General features: G+C 36.8%; 1 protein-coding gene across 1 annotated transcript; it reads right to left on the reverse strand.

Moving 5' to 3' along the window:
• Positions 1 to 1,703: 1,703 nt before the first annotated feature.
• On the reverse strand, positions 1,704 to 3,083 carry LOC135231905 (olfactory receptor 10AG1-like). The gene has a single exon (XM_064289114.1). The coding sequence runs from the start codon at positions 2,643 to 2,645 to the stop codon at positions 1,704 to 1,706; it is 942 nt and encodes a 313-aa protein (XP_064145184.1). The 5' UTR covers positions 2,646 to 3,083.
• Between the last annotated feature and the right edge of the window lie 23,350 nt (positions 3,084 to 26,433).

Here is a 26,433-nt window from a genome sequence, read left to right on the forward strand (position 1 = left end):
TCTTGCAGCAGATTTGCCCAATGCAATGTGCCTTTTGATTTTTTGACTGCTATTGCGTGAGTGTTGACTGTGGATCCAAGTAAAATGAAATCCTTGACAACCTCAATCTTTTCTCCATTTATCATGATGTTTCTTATTGGTCCAGTTGTGAGGATTTTTGTTTTCTTTATGTTCAGGTTTAATCCATACTGAAGGCTGTGGTCTATGATCTTCATCAGTAAGTGGTTCAAGTCTTCTTCACTTTCAGCAAGCAAGGTTGTGTCATCTGCATAACACAGGTTGTTAATGAGTCTTCCTCCAAACCTGATGCGCTTTTCCTCTTCACATAGTCCAGCTTCTCAGATTATTTGCTTAGTTTACAAATTGAATAGGTATGTTGACAGACATAACCCTGATACACACCTTTCCTGACATTAAACCCTGCAGTATCACCTCGTTCGTTTGAACTACTGCCTCTTGATCCATGTACAGATTCCTCATGAGCACAATTAAGTGTTCCGGAATTTCCCTACTCCACAATGTTATTAATAATCTGCTATGACCCAAACAGTCAAATGCCTTAGCATAGGCAATAAAAAACCAGTAAACATCTTTCTGGTATTCTCTGCTTTCAGCCTGGATCCATCTGACATCGCAATAATATCCCTGGTACCAAGTTCTCTTCTGAATCCAGCTTGAATTTTTGGCAGTTCCCTGTCGATACACTGCTGCATCCATTTTTGAATGATCTTCAACAAAATATTGCCTGCATGTGATATTAATGATATTGTTCCATAATTTCTGCATTCGATTGGCTCATCTTTCTTGGGAATGGTATAAATAAGGATCTCTTCCAGTCAGTTGGCCAGGTAGCTGTCTTCTAAATTTCTTGGCATATATGAATGAGCACTTCCAGTGCTGCATCTGTTTGTTTAAACAGCTCTATTGGTATTCCATCAATTCCTGGAGCTTTGTTTTTCCCCAATACCTTCCATGCAGCTTGGACTTCTTCCTTTGGTACCATGGGTTCCTGATCATATGTTACCTCCTGAAATGGTTGAAAGTCAACCAATTCTTTTTGGTATAGTGTCTCTGTGTATTCCTTCCATCTTCCTTTGATGCTTCCTGCATCATTTAATAATTTCCCCATAGAATTCTTCAGTATTGCAACTCGAGGCTTGAATGTTTTCTTCAGTTCTTTCAGCTTGAGAAATGGCTCATCTTCCTGCACTATATCAGACAATGTTCTGATGCTATTCATAAGTTTCTTGGTGGCTAATTCTTTTCAGAAGTAGACCACTGAGTCCTTCTTCCTGGTCTGCCTTAGTCTGGAAGCTCATCTGAAACTTGTTCGCCATGGATGATCCTGCTGGTGTTTGAATACCGGTGACATAGCTGCCAACATCATAACAACACACAATCCCCCACAGTACAATAAACCGACAGATGCGTGGGGGACTTGTTATATAACTGCCTCTAATCCTGTCTCATTAACATCACAGAGGTAGGATTTACAACACATAGGAAAATAACCACACCAAACCAGTTGCCTTTTAGAGGATTCCAATTCATATAATAAAATGGTGGACAATCAAACAATATTTAGAATGATGACCTGACACAGTTCAATCCATAACACACTTATAGTACATCGGTTGAAATTTGATACAAAATATATAAGAAAGCAATTCTTATACATTTAAAATGTTCTTTAATGAAGTGAATTATTTACATAGCAATTTTCTCAGTGCTATTATGACATCCTTGTTCCTTAGACTATATATCATGGGATTAAACATAGGAGTTAAGATAGTGTAGAAAAGAGAAAGTACTTTGTCAGTTCCCTCTGAGTGGTTGGTGTTGGGCCTTAAATATGTAATAATGGCTGATCCAAAGAATAACACCACAACCATAAGATGAGATGAGCAGGTAGAGAAGGCTTTGGCTCGACTTGTGGCTGATGGCAACTTCAGGATAATGGACATGATTTTACTGTAGGAACCAACTATCAACAGAAATGGAACCATGCCAAATAACACAGCAACTGTGTAGACCAACATCTCATTTACAAAAGTGTCCCCACAAGCCAGTTTGAGTATTGGGAAAATGTCACAGAAGAAGTGGTGAATTTGGTTAGGTCCACAAAAAGGCAGAGAGAAAATCTGATACGTCTGCACAATCATAACGGGAATTCCAGTGGTCCAGGAGCCAGTCACCAAGTGGATACAGACCCTGTGGTTCATGAGTAGAGGATACTGAAGAGGGTTGCAAATGGCCACATAACGGTCATAGGCCATCAATGCAAGGAGTAAACACTCTGTGCCTCCAAATATAAGGACAAAGCACATCTGTGTAGCACAGCCACCTGAGGAAATTCTTCTTCTCTGAGTCCCAAGATTCATCAGCATTCTGGGGAGAGTAGCTGATACATAGCAGATTTCCAAGAAGGAAAAATTTGCCAGGAAAAAATACATAGGGCTCTGGAGAGCAGGATCCATTTTCGTTATTAGAAATATAGTGGCATTGCTCATCAGGATAATGATATAGATGAATAAAAATAATCCAAAAAGAAACCACTGGAGATGGGGCATATCAGCAAAGCCCAAGAGAACAAATTCCATCAGTTCTGTTAGGTTGTATTCTGGAGGTTTTTCTTGATGATTCATCTGTGGAAAATGCAAATTCACATGCACATTTCCTTTACCTTCCTGTATCTCTTTGCCTCTTCTCTAAATTGTATTGAGGTGTCAGGATTGGATTTTATGATCACTGCAATTATTTGCACTTTAAGAATGATGCTATTTATGTATGTCCCACATTATCCTGTTAAATCACAGCAAACAGTCCCCTCAAATTTATTTTAAGATCTTTTCACTATAGTTTTGGAGCATAGCCCAGAATAGATTAAGCTATACGTAACTTGGCAGAGGCACTGGAGCTATTGGCAACTGGTGGAAATGGACTCTCAGCTTTGCCATCTAATCTCACTTTAAATTGATTACATGTCTTGAGAATTCTATTGCACTTCTCTATGCATTTTCTCAGTCAAGCTTCTCAACCTCTATATCATAAACTGTCTTCTAACATACTTTTTCAACTGCCTCTTTCAACACTTCATTCTCCCATTACTTGATGATTTTAAACATACAGGTTCCTATTACACAATTCATACGAGATAGTTTTGAAAGAAAGTTATGAGAGTATTTCACTTTGCATAGGGAAATAAAATAAATATCTTTTTGTATGATATTATGTGGGTAAATAAAAGGATTTTATTAAGGGGAATTATCCTGGGAAAATTGATTAAGACATGAATAATAAATGTAGCCACCCTGGGATAACTGGGAGAGCATGGAGGGTATTTGTTACCTGTGCGTATGGGTGTGGTCAGAAGGAGGAAAGATATTTGCTGTTACGTTATACTCATTGTGCTGTGTGCACCTGCCTTTATTTTTGCTGTTCCTCAAAAAATAACACTTCAGGTAATTGTTTCTAAACTCACTTTTCTTTAGATTTAAGGATACTGAGACTTACTAAGTGTGGATAATTCAGCTAATCGCATATAGGTTTTGTGACTGCAGTTCAGTATGTATTTTTATTTTTTTATAGACTTGAGTTTGACTCCTACCTCCATGATTTACAGGCATATCACATTGTATTGTCCCACATTTTATTGTACTTCACAGATATTGTCCTTTTTTTTTTTTTACAAATTGGAGGTTTGTGGAAACCCTGCATCCGGCAACTCTACAGAGTCATTTTTCTAACAGCATGTGTTCACTTTCTGGCTCTGTGTCACATTTGAGTAATTCTTGCAATATTTCAAACTTTTTAAATTATTATTAGATCTGTAATCAGTGATATTTGATGTTACTATAGTAATTGTTTTGGGGTGCCACAAACTACACTCTTGCAAGATGGCAAACTTAATGGATAAATGTTGTATGTGTTCTGACTTCTCCACTGACAAGCCATTACTCTGTCTATCTCCTGCTCCTGGAGACTTCCTATACCCTGAGACAGGATGTAACCTGACACTACAAATGCCAGTAAATTTTCATTTGTCCTAAAACTAGCCCAAGCCAGATTTGGCCTTCCCCACATCTGCCTAAGGGCCAGGTGTGACCATAATTGACCTCAACAGAGGACACAGCAACAGGAGGAATGAATCCGAAGGAAAACTACCACCCAGACCTACTCTGAAGCAAAACGTCTGATGAGAACCACATCATCTCCTGTTTCCTGGATACCTTCTAGAATTTTCCCTCTTCAGTATGCCTGAGCAGCCATCATCTTGCTGTGCAAATTACTTAAAAGCCCTGCTTCCCTGCAACTCAGGGGTTCAGATCTGAGAAAATTCCTCTGGGCTCCTTGCTCTGTGCATTGCCATAAAGTGACTTTCTCTTTCTCAAAGACCAGTGTCCAGATAATTGGCAAGTCTGAGCACACTGGACAAAGACATACATTCCAGGGTTTGTTAACAATGACAATATTGAAATTTGGCCAATTAATAACTGTACATTGTTAAAAGCGTTCAAGTGAAAGGAAAAGTTGCACATCTCTCACTTTAAATCAAAAGCTAGAAATGCATTAACTTAGTAAGGAAGGTATGTTGGAAGCTAAGACAGGCCAAAAGCCAGGTCTCTAGCACCAAACAGCCAACTTGTGAATGCTGGACAAGTTCTTGAAAGAAATTAAAAAATGTCTCCTCCAGTGAACTCATGAACAATAAGAAAGCAAAACAGACTTATTGCTGATAAGGACAATATTTTAGTGGCCTGGGTAGAAGATAAAACCAGCTACAATATTCTGTTAAACCAATGTCTGTTTATGACCAAGGCCCTAGCTTTCTTCAATTCTATGAAGGCTGAGAAAGGTGAGGAAGCTGCAGAAGTAAAGTTTGAAGCTAGAAGAGGTCCAATCATGAGGTTGAAGGAAGAAGCTCTCTCCATAACATAAACAAATGTGAGGTGGAGCAGAAAGTGTTGATGTGGAAGCTGCAGGAAACGATCCAGAAGACCTAGCTAAGACAATTGATGAGGGGGCTACAGTAAACAACAGATATTTAATGTGGATAAAGCAGCTTTATGTTGGAAGAAGATGCCAACTAAGCCTTGCATAGCTAGATGGGAGAGAGGAGAAGTCAATGCCTGGCTTCAAAGCTTCAAATGGCAGGCTGAGTCGCTTGTTAGGGGATAATGAAGCTGGTGACTTTAAGTTGAATCCAGGGCTCATTTACAATTCCAAAAGCCCTTAAGAATTATGCTAAATCTCCTTTGCCTGTGCTCTATAAATGGCACAACAAGACCTGGATGACAGCACATCTGTTTACAACATGGTTTGCTGAATATTTTAAGACCACTGTTATTGACCTATTGCTCAGAAAAAAAATGATTCCTTTCAAAATATTACTGCTATTTGACAATGCACCTGGTCACCCAAGAGCTCTGCTGGAGATGTACAAGGAGATTAATGTTTTCATGCCTGCTAACACAACACCCATCCTGCAGCCCATGGATCAAGGAGTAATTTCAAATTTCAAGTCTTAGTTTTTAAAAGATACGTTTCACAAGGCTATAGCTGCCATAGACAGTGATTCTTCTGATGGACCTAGGCAAAGTAAACCGAAAATCTTCTGGAAAGAATTCATAATTCTAGAAGCCATTAGAAACATTGGTGATTCATAGAACCAAAAAAAAAAAAAAAAACCATTGCTGTTTAGTGGATTCCTATAGCGACCCTAGAGGGCAGGGTAGAAACTTCCTCACAGAGTTGCCAAGGAGCAATTGGTGGATTTCAACTGCCAACCTATGTGATAAGCAGCAGTAGCACTTAACCACTATGCCACCAGGGTTTCCAAACCCATTGCTGCCCAGTAGAGTCCAACTCATTCACAGGAGGAGGTCAAAATATCAATATTAAGAGGAATTTGGAGGAAGTCAATTCCAACACTTACGGATGACTTTGAGGGTTTCAAGCTTCAGTGGAGCAAGTAACTGCAGATGTGGTGGAAATAGCAAAAGAACTAAAAATAGAAGTGGAACCTGAAGATGAGACAGAATTGCTGCAATCTCATGATAAAAACTTAACAGATGAGGAGTTACTTCTTAGGGACGAGCAAAGGAAGTGGTTTCTGAAATGGAATCTACTTCTTGGGAAGATGATGTGAACATTGTTGAAATGACAACAAAAGATTTAGAATATTACATAAACTTAGATGATAAAGCAGCATCAGGGTTTGAGAGGCTGACTCCAATTTTGGAAGATGTTCTACTGTGAGTAAAATGCTATCAAACAGCATTGCACACTACAGAGAAATCTTTCATGAAAGGAAGAGTCAGTTGATAAGGGAAACTTCACTGTTATTTTAAGAAATTTCCACAGCCACCCCAACATTCAGCATCCACCACCCTGATCAGTCAGCAGTCATCAATATCAGAGCAAGACCCTCAACCAGCAAAAAGATTACAACTCACTGAAGGCTTAGATGATGGTTGGCATTTGCTGGCTATAAAGTACTTTTTAATAAAGGTATGTACATTAATTTTTAGACATAATGCCATTGAACACTTAACAGACCACGGTGTAGTGTAAACATAACTTTTGTATGTACCAGGAAACCAAAAAACTTATGTGACTTAATTTACTGTGATATTTGCATTATTGTGGTGGTCTGGAACTGAACCCATAATAGGTCCAAGGTATGCCTGTATTATCTGTGTGATGTTAAAGAATTATTTAAAGTTTCTAAGGTTTGCTTCTTTGTGAGAATTAAACAAGATAATATTGATAAAATTTATCACTTGCCTTCCAATTTTAAACAGTTTCCTTATTAGTTATTGCTCTATAATTATAATTATGATAATGATAATATGTTCTTTAAACCTATAGCTCCAGGATTTAACATATTGCCTAGTAAAATAAGTATTTGATAAAGCACTTTTAATTTCCTTTGTTGGCAATTATTTTTCTCACCATTCCTTTCATCAGGGCCAGGGCAAAGACTAGTCAATGAGGTACCTAAGGTGCAAAATTTAAGGAGGCATTCAGGGCCATCCTCGTACTTCCACAATCCTGAAAGTGAGTACCTACATATACTTCATATCCCGGGTGCCTCTTACTTCACCCTGCTCTTCATTTCTCCATCCTAACAGATTCGCTCCTTGTCCTCTAAGCAGAGCCACAAGTATGGTGCCATGATTAAAAAAAAAAAAAAAATCCTTCACAGAGGAGTCAATTCCGACTCATAGCAACCTTATAGGACAGAGTAGAATTGCCCCATAGAGTTTCCAAGGCTGTATATCTTTACAGAAGCAGACTGCCACACCTTTCTCCCATGGAACAGTTGGTGGGTTTAAACCTGTGAACTTTGGGTTGGCAGCTGAGTATTTAACCACTGTATCAACAGTGATCTGTGCCAAGGTTAAAGAATAGCATTTCCCTAAAGAACTGGAATTGAATTATAGCTCCAACAACATCTAGCTCAGTGTTGACTTCATGCAAGTTGATTAATCTGACCTTGTCTGTTTTTGCTCACCTGCAAAATGCCTAGCAACTATACCAACATTTAGTGTTGTTATGTGAATTAAATCATTTAATATAAGTAAAACACCATGAAGTTCTCATATTTATGAAAGACTATTATTAACAGTTACTTATTATTACTATTATCCGTTTTTTATTATTATTATAGCTAAATTTAAATAATTCTTCTGGTTTTACTCAGTATTCTATACAACATGAATAATATTCTCTAATTTATTTTTCTTTTGTATCTAAGGAAGGAATAAAGTAAGATCTTAAAAGAAATTACCAGAGTGTTACCGAACTCCAAAAACCATTCAACTCTTAAGTTGAACTTTCTCCAGAAATTCTCTGCTGCTATTTGGGTTTACATCATCAACTCTACTTTGTGGGCTGTAACACCTATATTACCAATCACTGCTCAGCGCTTAGGATTGCAATTAATACTGGTTGTATGCATTTCCTTTATTGATGCTAAATGATCTGAGAGGTAAAGGCTGACAATTTTCCTACTTGAAATCAATATAAAAAAATATATATATATTTTTTTTAGATCTTAACAAATGGGTGTACACCAATTATGGTACTCAAGATTTGATTCTGAACTGGAAAGAAAGGAATAGATATTGTTAAAATGAAAGTGTCACTCTTAAAAGGGAGAGAAGAATTGAGACTCACAAGAGGACAAAAGAAACACTTCTTTATGTAATGCTTTAGGAATGACGGCACTTAATAAAAAATAATTATGTTAATTGAATACTCTGACTTTGAGGACTAATTGAAATAGCATTTCTAATTATACAAACTCAACTTTTTGGTTATGAAATTATCCACATATAACATGAAATATGTAAGATTTGCCTATGTTTTTCCTCAAGAGAACAGGGTAGAAAGAGTAGAGATTTGTCCTGTGTGTTCTCCCAAAGCTATATTACTCTTCTTATTACTTAAGGGAAATAAATTTAATGTTATCATATTTTTATTTGAAATCTAAGCATTCATTCCCTGGGAAAAAAATCCCAAAGTTTAAGGAATGCATAACAATATTCTGACTGAGTCCTGGCGGCAGAAGAGTTAAATGTAGGCTGCTAACCAAAAGGTCTGTGGGAGGAAGATGAGGTATTCTGCTTCCATAAAGATTTACAGCTTGGAAAACCTGTGAGGAATGTCTACTCTGTCCTGTACGGTCATTATGAGCTGGAATCCACTGAGAGACAAAGGGTTTGGATTCGGTTAACAATATTCTAATTCAGTTAGTTATCAGTTGCTGTAGTCACTGTCAATGTTCTCAGTCTACCTAAAGCCCAGCCATGTTTGTGTTTTTAACATAAATTGGAAGCATAAACCCTGAAATTAATTTGAAAAACAATATGAACTTAAAACTTTATTATTTTATAAATTGTTTCATTTTGTTTTTCTTTATAATAAATGTTTCTTGTATCCCTCAATGGTTGTAAATTTATATCATGGATTGTGTTACCTTGAATATCTTACTAACATATCATCAGAACTAAAATACATAAATATGATGCTTATTTGCTACAAAGTCTTTGTTGGAAATGAAGTTTTCCTAGAATATTATTTAGTATTCTTACAAAACCATAGGAGTTTTTCAAATTTTTAGTGTCAAAGTAACTTAATATCACTACTTACAATCATTGTTTAAGATAAATTATACTCAATAGAGTCAAAAATGTAAAAGTACTGCTTTAATAAAATAGCATATTTGCTACTCTTGTTAAATATTAATTTTAATAATTACATAAAGTAGGATATTAATACAAAACATTTCAAAGTTACCTTTCTTAATTTGGATCACAGGAGCCCTGGTGGCACAGTGGTTAAAGTGTTAGGCTGCTATCCAGAAGGCCTACAGTTAGAACCCACCAGCTGTTCCACTGGAGAAAGCTGTGGCAGTTTGCTTCCTTAAACATTTAAAGCCTTGGAAACCCAATAGGGCAGGTCTACTCTGTCCTGTTGTGTTGCTGAGTCAGAATCAATTAGACTGGAGTGGGTGTGGGTTTTGGTTTGTTTGAGATCATCTTGTTTTTCTTCCTCACTGAAGAGAGTTTACATACTTAAGCATTTAAATTACTTTGGCTGAAATAGCTTGTTTCAACAATGGTATTCAATCTGCCATTAAAAGTCTATTCAGTTTGATACTGGAATGCTCTTTAAATACAAAATAGCTATCTCTACCCCCCTGGGATCTCTTCCACCTGACAGTAATTTTTCTAAGTAAACAAATCTCTTTGGCACTCTCCGGTTTGGTTTATTTATTTATTTTCGCAGAGAGCTCTCCCCCTACCCAGAATACTCTTCCTCTGCAGCCTGTCAATGGAACAGAGTGTATAGAAAGTTTTATTTCTTAGACTTGAATAGGGTCCTGAATTGCCCTTAACCGAGCAGTACATTGAAGCCCATGAAAAACTGACACAATTCTAATTCTCACCTTATCTATTATGAACGCTGTGCTCTTAATAGACTGAGCTCCTATAACATTGTCCTGATGTTGTTTTGCTAATTTTCTCCTCTGAAATGGGTGACTTCATCCAAATTCAGTGGCTGGCCTCTGTAAGAGTTGTAATAAATGTTCTGACAATAAAGAATATTTTTACCTACATTAATGTACTATATAATTCATATCTTCAAGCCTACCTGGGCAAACTGAGAATTGGCTGTCGGATATATTAAATCAAGATCAAAAGTATTTTTTTTTTCCCCAAGATTAACTCAACAAGGAGACTTTTACTTTTCCTTGCAACATTCTACCATCTTTTCCCAACTTTTATTCCTTCTGTGGACTCACTTTTAAGGTGTGAATCACAATAAATTTCATTGAGGAGAAAAAAAGATTCTGATACAATTCCAGCTGAGATGAGAGGCAATATTCCAGGACAATAGTCAGTCTATTGTTATAAAATCTTTCCCTTCAAGACTTAAACTCTGAGTGACACTTTGGTAGTATGATATCAAGATTGCATGCCAACTTGACTGGGCCATGATTGTCAATGGTGTGGCGGTTATACTGTAGCCTGGCAGTTGTACAATGATGTAATCACTTTCATGGAGAGATCTGATATAATGTTATCACCTCCATGATGAGATCTGCTGAGTAGCCAGTCAGTTAAAAAGGACTTTTCTTAGGGGAGTGGCCTGCATCCACTGTCTGTGGACTTTCTGCCAGAGCTAGCTGGCATTTGTTCTGTCCTGGATCCAGCTTTCGGCTTATCAGCATCTGACCTCCTATTCTTTTGACTTGGGCCAGCAGCCTGCCTACATACCTGCTGATCTTGAATTCATCAGTCTTCCCAGCCATGAGCCATCAGCCTGCACTCTGACCTGTGGATCATGGGTTCATCAGCTCCTGATGCTTGACCCGGGGACTTGGGATTGCCAGTTTCTACAACCCTGAGAACAATTTCCTTGAAATAAATCTCTCTCTCTCTCTCTATATATATACTCTGACATGACTGTCAGTTTGTCATACTGTGGGGGTTTGCCGGTTGCTGTGATGCTGGAAGCTATGTCACCAGTATTCAAATACCAGCAGGGCCTCCCATGGCAGACAAATTTCAGCTGAGCTTCCAGACTAACACAGACTAGGAAGAAGGACATGCGGTCTACTTTGAAAAGAATTAGTTGGTGAAAACCTGATGAATAACATTGGAACATTGCCTGATATAGTGCTGGAAGATGAGCTCCTCAGGTTTGAAGGCACTCAAAAAAGATAACTGGTGAAAAGCTGCCTCCTCAGAGTAGAGTCAACCTTAATGACATGGATGGAGTCAAGCTTTCATTTGCTGATGTGGTGTGACATAAAAGCCAAAGAAACAGCTGCAAACCTGCAAACATTCATTAATATTCAGAACCTGGAATGTGCAAATTATGAATCTAGGAAAATTGGAAGTCATCAGAAATGAAATGGCCCAAATAAACTTCGATATCTGAGACATTAGAGAGCTGAAATGATCTGGTATTGGCCATTTTGCATCAGAGAATCATATGATTTAATATGTTGAAATGACAACTTGAAGAGGAATGATATTACATTTCTCATCAAAAAGAACATTTCAAGATTTATCCTGAAGCGCAATGCTGTCATTGATAGGATAATATCCCTACTCCTACGAGGAAGACCAGTAATATGATTATATTCCAATTTACACACTAACCACGAAGGCCAAAGATAAAGAAATCAAAGGGTTTACCAACTTTTTCAGTCTGAAATTGATTGAACATGCAATCAGAATGCATTGATAATTACTGGTTATTGGAATGCAAAAGTTGGAAACAAAGAAGAAGAATCTGTAGTTGGAAAATATGGCCTTGGTTATAGAAATGATGCCGGAGATTGCATGATAGAATTTTGCAAGAATTTTGCATTGCAAATAGCAATTTTCACCAACATAAAAGGTGACTATACATGTGAACCTCACTGGAAGGGATATACAGGAATAAAATCAACTATATCTGTGGAAAAAAGATGATGTAAAAGCTCAATATCATCAGTCAGAGCAAAGCCAGGAACCTCCTGTGGAACAGACCATCAATTGCTCCCATGCAAGTTCAAGTTGAAGCTGAAGAAAATTAGAATAAGCCAACAAGAGTCTTGAGTATATCCTACCTGAATTTAGAGACCATCTCAAGAATAGATTTAACGTGCTGAACACTAACGACCAAAGACTAGACAAGTTGTGGACTAACATCAAGGATATCATACATGAAGAAAGCAGGAGGTCATTAAAAAGACAGGAAAGAAAGAAAAGACCAAAATGGATGTCTGGAGAGACTCTGAAACTTGCTGTTGAAAGTCCAGTAGCTAAAGCAAAAGGAAAAAATGATGAAGAAAGAAATTGAACAGAAGGTTTCAAAGACAGCTTGAGAAGATAGTGTATTATAATGACTAGTGTAAAGACCTGGAGATAGAAAATCAAAAGGAAAGAACATGCTTGGCATTTCTAAGGCTGAAAAAGACTAAAGAAAAAATCCAAGTCTCCAGTTGCAATATCGAAGAATTCTACAGGAAAAATAGTAAATGACCCAGGAAGCATCAAAAGAAGTTGGAAGGAATACACAGGGTCACAAGGCCAAAAAGAATTGGTAAGACGTTCGACCATTTGAGGAAGTAGCATATGATCAGGAATGGATGGTACTGAAGGAAGAAGTCCAAGCTGCACTGAATGCAAGTCTCCAGGAATTGATAGAACACCAACTGAGACATTTCAACAAACAGATGCAGCACTGGAAGAAATTTGAAGGACAGCTACCTGGCCAACCAACTGGAAGAGTTCTATATTTATGACCATTCCCAAGAAAGATGATCCAACCAAATGTGGAAATTACCAAAGAATTTTGTTAATATGAATGTCATGGATTGAATTATGTCCCTCAAAAATGTGTGTCAACTTCATTAGGCCATGATTCCCACTATTGTATGGTTGTCCTCCATTTTGTGATTAAATTTTATATTAAAAAGGAATAAGGTGGGATTGTAATACCCTCACCCAAGTCACGTCCCTGATCCAATGTCAAGGGAGTTTCCCTCAGATGTGGTCTGCATCATCTTTTATTTCTAAAGAAAGAAGAAAAAAAGGGAAGCTATTAGCGAGGGGGACTCATACTGAAAGCAGCACCAGGAGCAGAGTGTGTCCTTTGGTCCCAGGGTCCCTGTGCCTGAGAAGCTCCTCGACCAGGGGAAGATTGAGGACAAAAGCCTTCGTCCAGAGCCAACAGAGAGAGAAAGCCTTGCCCTGGAATTGATGCCCTGAATTTGGACTTTTAGCCTACTTTACTGTGAGGAAATGCATTTCTCTTTGTTAAAGGCATCCGTTTTTGGTATTTCTGTTATAGCAGCACTAGATGATCACGAAAATGATACTCAAGTAAAATTTTGCTGAAGATCATTCAAAAGCGACTGCAGCAGTGCACTGACAGGGAAATGCCAGAAATTCAAGCTGGATTCAAAAGAGGGCTTGGAACCAGGGTTATCGTGGCTGATGTCAGATGGATCCTGGCTGAAAGGTGACCGTACCGTAAAGATGTTTACCCCTGTTTTATTGACTATACAAAGGCATTAAACTATGTGGATAACAAATTATTGATAACATTGCAAAGAATGGGAATTCCAGCACACTTAAAATTGTGCCTATGAGGAACCTGTACTTAGACCAAGAGGCAGTTGTATTTGTATGCTGAGCAAATAATCCTAGAAGCTGGAGTATATAGAGAATGGGACACAAGTACTGGAGGAAGACTCATTAACAACCCATGTTATATAGATGACACAACTTTGCTTGCTGAAAGTGAAGAGGACTTGAAGCAATTACTGATGAAGATCAAAGATCACAGCCTTCAGTATGGATAACAGCTCAATACAAAAAAAAGAAAAATCTTCACAACTGGACCAATAAGAAATATCATGAAAAATTGAGAAAAGATTGAAGTTGTCGAGGATTTCATTTTACTTGAATCCACAACACCCACGGAAGCAGCAGTCAAGAAATCAAAAGACACATTGCATTGGGCAAATCTGCTGCAAAAGACCTCTTTTAAGTATTAAAGAGCAATGATTTTCTCTTGAAGCCTAAGTTGTACCTGACCCAGTCCATGGTGTTTTCAATCTCCTCATATGCATGTGAAAGCTGGACAATGAATAAAGAAGACATAAGAAGAAATGAAGCCTTGAATTGTGGTGTTGGTGAAGAATATTGACTAGACCGTGGACTGCCAAAAGAACAAATTGATCCTGAAAGAAATAACAGACAAAATGCTCCTTAGAAGCAAGGATGGCAAGATTACATTTCACATACTTTGGACGTATTATCAGAAGGGACCATTCCCTGAAGAAGGGCATGGTGCTTGTTAAAGTTAAAGGGTCAGGGAAAAAGAGGAAGACCCTCAAGGAGATGGATTGACACAGTGGCTGCAAGGATGGATTTAAGATAGCAACAATTGTGAGGATGGCGCAGGACTGGGCAGTGTTTCTTTCTGTTTGTACGTAGGGTCACTGTGAGGTAGAACCGACTCTCTGGTACCTAACAACAACAACAACGACATCTAGCCTTTGGTTGAACAAATGGTTTTTGCTGTACTACTAAACTAAAGGAGCCCTCTTGGCACAGAAAAGTTTAAGAGCTCAGGCTGCTAACCAAAATTTGTCAGTTAAATCCACTAGGCACTCCTTGGAAACCCTGTGGAGTAGTCCTACTCAGTCACGTAGGTTCTTTATGAGTTGAAATCGACAGCAATGGGTTTGGTGTGGTTTTTGGTATTAACTTACATGTTGTTGCTTCCAACCCACCCTGCACACAACAGAAGAAAGGTAGGATGCACTGTTTCTGTTGAGTATACAGCCTAGAAAACCTTGTGGAGAAATTCTACTCTGTACCACACTGGGTTCCCTTGAGTCAGAATCAATTTGACAGCCCCGGTTTTTTGGATTATTTAGTCTTTGAATCAATAAAACATACACACATATGAAATTATCCAAGAAATCTATATTGCAACGTTTTCTGTAATTGCAAAAGATTATAAGCCAATAAAGTATGAATCATTGAGAGGGTTGTCTTTCTCTAATTTAATGAGTTTTCTTTTTAATATTCTCACCATTCTTTTTTTTCCTTTCACAGCTATTTAGTCCCTCTAAAAATAATTTTTTTAAATGTATCCAGGTTTTCCAAGTTCCTGAAGCAGGAACACTGTCTTTCTGTGAGCCACTGAAATTTAATCAGAAATGGAAGTGCTTTGTTTTCAATGTTGGGAACTTTATGTGATTTGTTTTTAAGTCTGTTCATTCATAAACTTTTGGTTTGCTTCTTCAGATTAGTTTATATGACTAAATTAAAATTTAGATTGCTATTTATCAAAGGGCATTTATGGACTGAAAAGTAAAGCTAATAAATAGGAAAATAGTTTTGATATATGTAAGTCACAAAGAGATTATATCCCTAATATCAAAGAAAATGTCAAATAAGTAAGAATGAAGACAAATAATTCGAAAGAAAATTGATCAATTGACACCTGAAGGTACAATACAAAAGAGAAAATCCATAAACATATTAAAATGTGCCCTATCTTAATAATAATAATTATTATTCAAATTGAAACAACTGTGACATATTCTACTTCAAGTTAATGGGTAAAAATCATAAGGGATGATGATGCTAAATGCTGGTCAGGAAGTGAAATATCACATTGGCCTCTTCAAACGTAGCTATTACAAGCATAAATTGATACATCCACTCTGAAATGTTATTTGAGAGCTAAATAATTGCCTGATAGTTTTAGGTAGAAACCTCACTCTAATGAGTTCTTATATACAATGCAATAGTGTGCACGTCCCAAAGTGGAAACATCCCAAATGTCCATCATAGTAGAATGCATTTTGAAAATCTCTGAATATTTATACCTGAAATAATAAATAGGAATAAAATTGAACAAACCGTAAGTATATGCAACAAGAATGATTTATAAAAATACAACTTCCATTGATGAAATTAAAATGCATAGAATACACACTGCATGACTTGTTTTACATAAAGTTTGCAATAAGGCAGTTTTAATATGTATTTCTTTGTAGGCATAGTTACGTAGTGAAAATATATTGAAAAAGCAAGTGCGTGATTATAATAAAAGTCAAACGTGTGGTTATTGCTGGAGTGGGAGGGTGCTATGACCAGGAAATGGTTGGTAATTGACTTCTACAGTGCTGGTGATGTTCTGTGAACCAATCTACTTTGGACTTACATGTGCGTTTAATTTTTTTTTTAATTAATTTGCTATAGATATATTTTTAAGTAATTTATTAAGTTTTTTTTGACAGTTTACACAGCCAGTTAGGGTCCAGTTTAACAACTTCTGTACAACTGTTCACTGACATTAGTTACATTTATCACAATAAGTCATTGTTCTCTTTAACTGTGTTCTGCTTGTTCCATTCCCAGCACTCTACTTTCTCTGCTTCCTTTTCTCATCTTTGCTTTTAAGTAATTGTTAATCATTTGTTCTCATAGTGATGGTTTTTAAGTAGAGCACTGATCGATCTTACTGGTAATATCTTTCATTTTGTGTACCACTCTCTTTGCTAAAAAGGTGATCTCAGGGGATTAGCTCTATTCTAAGTTGAGTGTCTCAGGGTGAAAGTCTCAGGAAGCCCTCTGTTCTCTACTGTTCCAGTTTGTCTGGCTTTATTTATTTATTTATTTTAAATAAGAATTCGAGCTCTGCTCCGCATTTTTCTCCCATTTTATTTGAGATTATCTATTGTGATCCTGATCAGAATGGTCAGTGGTGGTAGCCGGGCACAATTTATTACTTCTGGTGTCAGGATAGATGAGGTTGTGGCCTGTGTAGACTTGTTTGTTATATGAACTTCTTGTTACTTTCTTAGTGTTTTGCTCCTGGTGAGTAAAAAAAAAAAAAAGAGTAGACACTTGTAATTATACCTCAGATGGCTGCTTGCAAGTTTTTAAGACTCCAGTTGCTGCTTACTTCACTAGGATACAGATAATGACTTTTGTGAACTATGTACAATCAGAATGCTCCTTAGAAGCAAGGATGACAAGACTACACCTCACATACTTCGGAGGGATAATTCCTTGGAGAAGGACACCATGCTTGGTAAAGAAGAGGGACAGGGAAAAAGACAAAGACCCTCAACAAGATGGATTAACACAGAAGCTGCAACAGCGGGCTCAAGCATGACAACGACTGTGTAGATGGCGCAGGACTGGGCAGTGTTTCCTTCTGCTGTACATAGTGTCGCTATGAGTGGGAATTGACTCTGTGGCACCTAACAACATTAACATGTTATGCAAGTTACTGAGTTGCCTCATGAGACTATGGCCTTAAGCTTTCAAATCCAGACAACCAATCTTGGAAAGTGTTTGGTTACGTCTATGGAGTATCTGTACCTTTGTACCTGTCTCCAATGAATATATGTGGTCTCCACCCACATTTTTTGGATTTCCATATACTTCTGGATCCGTGGTGGCACAATGGTTAAGAAATCAGGCTGATAACCAAAAAGTTGGCAGTTCAAATCCACCAGCTACTCCTTGGAAACTTTATGGGGCAGTTCTACTCTGTTCTATAGGGCCACTATGAGTCGTAATCGATTTGAAGGCAACTGTTTTGTTTGTTTGCTTTGTTTTTTTAATAGATACTTCCATTTATTCTCACCTACATACCTACTTTTTTTTTTTTACATACCTACTTTACCTGCCAGTATGCAACATGCCTGTAGCCCTCCCTTCATGCCAAAACACTTGTTTCACTTTGGTTGTGCTGAGCTCACTACACCCACATTAGGTGCCACTTTTCACATCACCAAAAAATAATAATAATAATAATTTCCAAACCTCTATTTCTCTGTCAATGATCTAAGGTTTAATTTCCCCTCTTCTCCTTCCTTTCCCTGGTTACCACCAAGGAATATTGGTCTCTATATATCAATTCTTGTGTTCTTATAAAGTAGCGGCCATACAATATTTGAGCCCTGGTGGGACAATGGTTAAGAGCTAAACTGCTAGCCAAAAGGTCGGCAGTTCGAATCCACCAGTCCCTCCTTGGAAATCCTATGGGGCAATTCTACTCTGTCCTATAGGGTCGCTATGAGTTGGAATCAACTCAAGGGCAGTTTTTTTTTTTTTTTTTTCCATACAATATTTGTCCTTATATGCTTGACTTAGGTCACTTAGCATTGTAGCCTCCAGGTCCATCCATGTTGTATGTTTCACAGACTTGCCTTTGTTGTTTATGGTTTTGTAGTGTTCCATCATATGTGTGTACCACAATTTGCTCATCCGTTCCTCTGTTGATGGGCACTTTGGTTGTTTCCAATTATTTGGTATTGTGAATAAAACAGCAATGAACATAGGTGCACTTAGGTCTGTTGGTGTCATTATTTTTAGGTCTGTAGGGTATATACCCAGAGCCCTGATTGCATGGTAGTAAAGAGCTTGGCTGCTAATCAAAAGCTTTGCAGTTCAAAATCAGCAACAAATCCTTCAAAAGCATATGGGACAGTTTTACTCTGTCCCATAGAGTTCCTGTAAGTCAGAATCTAATGGACCGCAATGGGTTGATGGCATATACCTAGGAATGAGATTGCTAGATCATAGCCTAGATTTTTGAGAAAAGGCCACACCATTTTCCATAGTGGGTATACCATTTTACAGTCCCATGAGCAATGGATATGCATCCAGTTTCCCCTCAAGCTCACCACAGTTTGTTGTTATCTATTTTTTTGTTTTTGTTTTTAATCTGTGCCATTTTAGCTGGGGTAAGAGGGTATTTCATTGTTGTTTTGAGTTACGTGTCTCTAACATCTAATGACAGTGATTGTCTTCTCATATGTTTGATGCCTTCTTGGATGAACACTGGTGAAGGCTCTTTTCATGTCCTTTGCCCATTTTGTGAATGCTTTGTCTTTTGTTGTTGACTTGTTTCAACTTCTACAGATTTTAGGGAACAGGCCCTTAGCAGATAAGTCATTTCCAAAGACTTTTTTGCCATCTGTACTTTGTCTATTTACTCTTTTAATAAAGTCTTTTGATGATCATATGTTTCTAATTTTTTATGAGGCATCATTTATCCATTTTGTCTTCTTCCGTTCATGCTTTTTTTATTAAGTTTGTTACTCTATTTTTCCAAAAGCTTAGATCCCACAGTTATCTCCCAATTTCTTCTTCCACACAATTTCATGATTTTAGGTTTACCATTTAGGTCTTTGACACATTTTGAGTTAGTTTTTGTGTATGGTGTGATGTGTGGGTCCTGTTTCATTTTCTGCAGGTAAACATCAAGTTTCGCCAGCACCATTTATTAAAGAGACTTTTTCTGTCCCACTGAATGAACTTATACTCATTGTTAAAAATCGGTTGTCCATAGATGGCTGGATTTAATTCTAAGTTCTCAATTCTATTCCACTGGTCTCTGTTCTCATCATTGAATCTATAGTAGGGTGTTTTGATTACAGTGGCTGCATAGTAAGTTTTAATATTGGAAAGTGTGAGGCCTCCTGCTTTGTTCTTTCTCTTCAATACTGCTTTGTCCATCAGGGGTTTCTTTCCTTTCCATATGATGTTGGTCATTAGTTTTCCCATTTCAGTAAAAAAAATGTTGTTGGGGTTTTATTGGATTTGCAACATACCTGAAAATCGCTTTTGATAGAATTGACATTTCAGCTATATTAAGTCTAACAATCCATGAGCACTGGATATATTTCAATTTTTATAAATTGCTTTTAGTCTCTTGTAGTAGTGTTTTATAATTTTCATTGTATAAGTCTTTTATGTCCCTAGTTAGGTTAATTCCTAGGTATTTTGTCATTTTGGGAGCTATTGTAAATGGAATTCTTTGTTTGATTTCTTTTTTGGAACCGCCTTTGTTAGCACAGAAGAAAGCAACTGATTTTTGTGTGTTGATCTTGTGTCCTGCAAAATTGCTAAATTCTCCCTTTAGTTTCAGCAGTTTTCTTTGGAATCTTTAAAGTTTTCTATGTGTAGGATCATGTCACGTGCAAATATAGATAGTTTTAAATCTTCCTTTCTGACTTGGATACTTTTTATTTCTCTTTCTTTTTTTTTTTTTTTTCTTCTATGGCTAGTATTTCCAATACAATGTTGAATAAGAGCGGTGATAATGGAATACTTGCCTTGGTCCCGTTCTGAAAGAAAAGCTCTCAGCCTTTCTCTGTTGAGTGTAATGTTGACTGTTGGTTTTGCGTAAATGCTCTGAATTATGATGAGAAATTTCCCTTCTACACTTATTTTACTGACGGTTTTTATCAGGAGAGGGTTTGAATTTTATTGAATGCATTTTCTGCATCAATCGACAGGATCGTATCTTTCTTTTCTTTGTTTTATTTATGTAATGGATTAAACTGGTTTTCTAAGTTTGAATCACCCTTAGAATCTTGGTATGAATACACTTGATTGTGGTGTATGATTGTTTTATATGTGGCTGGAGTCTGTTGGCTAGTATTTCATTGAAAACGTTTGCATCTATGTTTATAAGGGATATTGGTTTGTAATTTTTTTTGTAATGTAATTTGCCTGGCTTGGGTATCGGGGTTATGCTGTCTTCATAGAAGGGGCTTGGTTGGTAGTGTTTCCATCTCTTCTGTATTTCTGAAGTGATTAAGTTGGAGGTGTCAACTCTTCTCTGAATGTTTGATAGAATTATTCATTGTAGCCATTTGGTCCTCGCCTTTTTTTTGTTGTTGTTGTTATTGGTAGTGTTTTGAAGATATCTTCAACCTTTTCTTTTGTAATGGGTCTGTGTAAATTTTCTACCTCTGTGTTAGTTTATGTGGGTAGTGTGTTTCTAAGAATTTGTCCATATCATCTCGGTTTTCAAATTTTTGGACTACTGATCAGTTATGGCTTCTTTTTTCTTATTTTAAATCTCTGTTAGGTATGTTATCATGTCATCAATTTCATTTCTTAATTTGGTTATTCCCCTCTTCCGTTCCCCCCCCCCCAGTTTTCAATCTGGCCAGTGGTTTTTCTATTTTACTGATCCTTTCAAAAAAACAACTTCTGGTTTTGTCCATTCTTTCTATTTTCTGTTTAGTTTATTTCTGCTCTGATCTTTATTATTCCTGTTTTTTTTTTTTTTTTTTTTTTTTTCTGGTAGCTTTAGACTTCATTTGCTCTTCCTTTTCTATTTTTTCAAGTTTTCAGTTTAAGTTGATGACCTGGGAGCTTTCTTTTTATTTTAATGTAGTCATTTATTGCAATGAATTTCCCTCAAAATATTGCTTTTGTTGCATAACAAAAATCTTGATATATTGTGTTTTTATATTCGTTTGATTCTAGGATTTTTTTAAATTTCATTTATGATTTCTTCTATATGACCCAATAATTTTTAGTAGTGTATTATTTAGTTTCCATTTTTCCCCCTTGCTTTTCCATTGTTCTTTTCTATCTTCGTACTTTTACAGCCAGAGAGGATTCTTTGTATGATTTCAATCTTTTTAAATTTGTTGAGCTTTATTTTGTCCTAGCATATGGTCTATTCTGGAAAATGATCTATGTGTACTGGAGCAGAATGTGTATTGTTCTGATGCTGGGTGGAATGCTCTACATATGTCTGTTAGGTCCAGTTGGTTTATGGTTTTATTTAACTTTTCAACGTCCTTAGTGATTTTTTCAGATGTTCTGTCTATAATTGAAAGTGGTGTGCGGAAGTCTCCCACCATTATTGTGAAATTGCCTATTTCCCTTTTCCAATATGTTCTGTATTTGTTTCATGTATTTTGGTGCATTGCTGTTAAGTACATCTTTACAATTGTTATGTCTTCTTGCTGAATTGACCCTTTATTATATTGTAATGCCCTTCTTTATCTCTTCTAACACATTTTCATTTAAAGTTCGTTTTATCTGATATCAATTTGGCCAATTTTGCACTTTTTTTTTTTTATTGGTTGCCTGGAATATTTTTCCCATCCTGTTACTTTCAGCTTGTCTGTATCCTTATATCTAAGGTGTGTTTCTTGTAGACCGGAAAAGTTTGGAACATTTTTTTTTTAAATCCATTCTGCCACTCCCTCCTTTTTGCATGATGCATTTAGGCCACTCACATTTAAGGGTATTACCGAAAGTTAGTGTCTCACTCACTCATTTTGCTCTTTGATTTTTGAGTGTTAGCTGACTTCTTTGTGTTTTATTCTGATTTTTCTTTTTGTGTTTGGTTGCTGTTGCTTCCTTTGATGAACCCCTTTGCTTTCATCCTTCTTTTCTTCTGAAGCTTTTTTTCTTGGAGATTTCTTAGTGGTTACTACAAACACTACATTAAACAACTTACAATTGCAACAATGTTTAAAATATGAGCAATAGTTCACATACACCCTTAACAAAATAAGTATATTCCCAATATGCTCCTCCTTCCCCCATTTCTGTTGGTGTGTCTCCATTAACATTAATGTTCAACCTATATTTGATGAGTTTACTTTGTGCTTATTTCTTTTAAACTCGATGTAGTATTTTTTGTGGTATTTAGTTATTGTACTTATTCCTTGAAAATATCATATACATGGTCCTTTTAATAGCCCATGTTGTTGCATTTTTGGAGATCTTCTCCCCCTCTCTTATTTTTTATTAATTTATTTATTCTGTCCCTTGTATAGATGCAAGTATTTATTTAAAGTTCCTGCAATTCCATCTGGAGTTCTCCCTTGATTAAAACTTGCAAAGTTTCCCTGGTAGTGTCAAATTCCCATAGCTTGTGCTTGTTTGGTGATGTCTTGATTTCCCCTTTGTTTTTGGATGACACTTTTGTTGGGTAAAGAATTCCTGGTTGGCAAATGTTTTCCTTCAGTGTTTCATGTATGTCACTCCATTGTCTTCTGGGCTCTAGAGTTTTTGACAAGAAATCTCCACTTATTCTTGTGAAAGACTTTTTTTATATTGCATTGTGTTGTTCTCCTTCTACTTTCAGAATTCTCTCCCTGTCTTTGGATTTCAAGAATATGATTTTGATATGGCATGGAGTTGATCTTTTTGTTTCTCTCCTGAATGGGGTTGTGTAGCTTCCTATAGTTGCAGGCTTGATGCTCTTTTCAGGTGTGGGAAATTCTTTCTGATTATCTCTTGGAAAATCGTTTTGAATATAAGACTTGAAGTAAACTGAATTTTTTCTTGACACACAGTATTATTTTCAACACTTAATTGAGCTATATTACATTAATACTCAGAAAAATGAGGAGGTATATAGACAGTAGCTAATATTTTTAGCATTTTTCTCCTTAAGAATCTGATAACATTTTTCATGATTCAGACCTCAACTTTTCCATTACTTGACATAAAATAAAGTTGTTGGAGGGAAGTAGAAAATTTTGCTTTACACAACTTCTGAATCAAAAGAGATTGTTGTGAGGAGACAATAGAGGCAGTTATAATGTGTTTGCAGTTTTTTTTTTTAATTAAGCACAATTTAAAGCCAAACAATAATATAAGATTTGAGTCCCAGAATATAGACCTTTACTTCTCCATCCTGACTGAAATATTGTCCAAGGTAAGTTGTAGAGAAAAGGTTGAAGTTGTCAAGGATTTAATTTTACCTGGATCCACAATCAACAGCTATGGAAGCAGCAGTCAAGAAATCAAAAATCCATTGCATTGGGTAAGTCTGCTGCAAAGGGCCTCTTTAAAGTGTTGAAGAGCAAAGATGTCACCTTGAAGACTATGGTGAACCTAACCCAAAGCATGGTATTTTCAATTGCATTATATGCATGTGAAAGCTGGACAGTGAATAAGGAAGACCGAAGAAGAATTGACACCTTTGAATTGTGGTGTTGGCAAAGAATATTGAATATACCATGGACTGCCAAAAGAATGAACAAATCTGTCTTGGAAGCAGTACAACCAGTATGTTCCTTAGAAGCAAGGATGACAAGAATGTGTCTTACATACTTTGGGCATGTTGACAGAATGGTTCAATCTCTGGAGAAGGATATCATGCTTGGCAAAGTACAGGGTCAGGGGAAAAGAGGAAGACCCTCAATGAGGTGGATTGACACAGTGGCTGCAGCAAGGAGTTCAAGCATAACAACGATTGTAAGGATGGCTCAGGACCAGGCAGTGTTTCATTCTGTTGTTCATAGGGCCACTATGAGTTGAAACCAACCTGACGGCACGTAACAACTAACAAAAACCTGGTGGATTCCAACTGCAGACCTTTTGGTTAGCAGCCACAGCACTTAACCACTATGCCACCAGAGTTTCCTACTATGATTTAGTAAGTAGTTATTTCTAAGGGATGATAATTGCCTCCAACCTTGAGGTTAGTTGTTTTGTTGTTGTTAGGTGCCATCAAGTCAGTTCCAACTCATAGCGACACTGTTACAACAGAGCAAAACACTGCCCTGCCCTGAGCCATCCTCACAATAGTCATACTTGAGCCCATTGCTGCAGCCACTGAGTCAATCAATCTTCTTGAGTGTCTTCCTCTTTTTCACTGACCCTCTACCAAGCATGATGTCCTTCTCCAGAGACTGATTCCTCCTCATAACATGTCCAAAGTATGTGAGACATATTCTTACCATCCTATCTTCTAAGGTGCATTCTGTTTGTACATCTTCCAAGACAGATTTATTTGTTACTTTGGCATTCCATAGTATATTCAATATTCTTTGTCAATACCATAATTCAAAAGTGTTAATTCTTCTTTGGTCTTCCTTATTCATTGTCCAGCTTTCACATGCATATGAGATGATTAAAAACACCATGGCTTAGGTCAGATACACCTTAGTCTCCAAAGTGACATCTTTGATTTTTTACACTGGAAGAGGTCTTTCACAGCAGATTTGCTCAATGGAATATGTCTTTTGATTTCTGGACTGCTGCTTTAATGGGTGTTGATTTTCACACACACACACCCCCATTGCCGTTGAGTTGATTTCAACTCATAGCGACCCTATAGATCAGAGCAGAACTGCCCAACAGGGTTTCCAAGGAGTGCCTGGTGGATTTGGTTAGCAGCCATAGCACTTAACCACTACGCCACCAGGGTTTCCGTTCAATTTTAAATCCATGTAAAATGAAATCTTTGACAAATTTATTCTTTTCTCCATTTATTGTGATGTTGCTTATGTGTCCAGTTGTGAGGATTTTTTTTCCCTAATGTTGAGGCATAATCCGTATAGAGACTTTAGTCTCTGATCTTCATCAATTAAAACTTCAAGTCCTCTAAACTTAGAGCAAGAATTTGAGATTAGTAATGAAACATATATATGTTCCCATCACTAACCTAAAAGTTGTATATAGTATCTACCATCTATCTATCTATCTATCTATCTACCTATCTACCTACCTATCAACCTATCATCTATCTATCTATCTATCTATCTATCTATCTATCTATCTATCTATCTATCTATCTATCTATCTATCTATCTATCATCTATCTATCTATCTATCATCTATCTATCTATCTAATCATCTATCTATCTATCATCTCTCTCCATCTATCTCTCTACTTGTCTGTCTGTCTGTCCGTCTGTCCATCTGTCCATCCGTCTGTCTGTCTGTCTATCTATCACCTATCTATTTCTCTGTCTCCAGGAGAGAGAAACCCTATAATATTATAATCACAAAAAGTGATTAGGGAAGTTAATTGGAAGGTGTTAGGAATTACAACCTTGAAAACATGGAGAGTGGGAAGAGTGAGTGGTGAGCAAGGCCTCCCATGGAAATAAGGTATGACAGAGCACAGCAGTGGGGTAAAATGCCAGCCAGGCCTGAGCTATAGTAGGTGCCCTTCCCAGAAGTAACTAAACTAAAAGGGAATTCTAAAGTCCCATAATTTGCACAGGGTTTTATTGGTGGCCAATGGTTAAGACTGCAGCTGTTAGTGACAAAGTTCAGCAGTTCAAATTTACCAGCTTCTCCTTGGAAACCCTATGGGGCAGTTCTACTTTTTCCTGTAGGTTCGCTATGAGTTTCAAGGATTTGTTTCATTTTTCTGTTTGTTTTTGATATTGTGCATAAATAGTGAGATCTGATGGCATAAATGGAAGACATAAATACACATGAGAATATATCATATAATAAAGATTAAAAAAGAAAAAAAAATTGCCATCTAATCAATTCAGAATTATAGCGACCCTATAGACAGAGTAGAACTGTCCCAGAGAGTTTCCAAGGAGTGCCTGGTGGATTTGAACTGCCGACCTTTTGCTTAGCAGTGTAGCACTCAACCACTATGTTATCAAGGTTTCCATAATAGACATAGCAAATGAAATAATTTAAATATGTACTTTCAGAATTAATATTACTGGGATACTTGGACAGTCATTTGGAAAAAAGATAATTTTTTTTTCAATACTCCATACTACAGCAGGAAAAACTCCAAATAGCACTCTAGTTTAAATATTTTTAAAAAATTAAACAGTATAATAATTCTAAGAGAAATATTTTTTAAAAT

The sequence above is a fragment of the Loxodonta africana genome, chromosome 7 (genome assembly GCF_030014295.1).
Source record: "Loxodonta africana isolate mLoxAfr1 chromosome 7, mLoxAfr1.hap2, whole genome shotgun sequence".
Lineage (NCBI taxonomy): Eukaryota > Metazoa > Chordata > Mammalia > Proboscidea > Elephantidae > Loxodonta > Loxodonta africana.

Excerpts from the sequence above, each read along its gene's own strand:
- LOC135231905 (XM_064289114.1), bottom strand. The coding sequence starts at position 2,645 with ATGAATCATCAAGAAAAACCTCCAGAATACAACCTAACAGAACTGATG.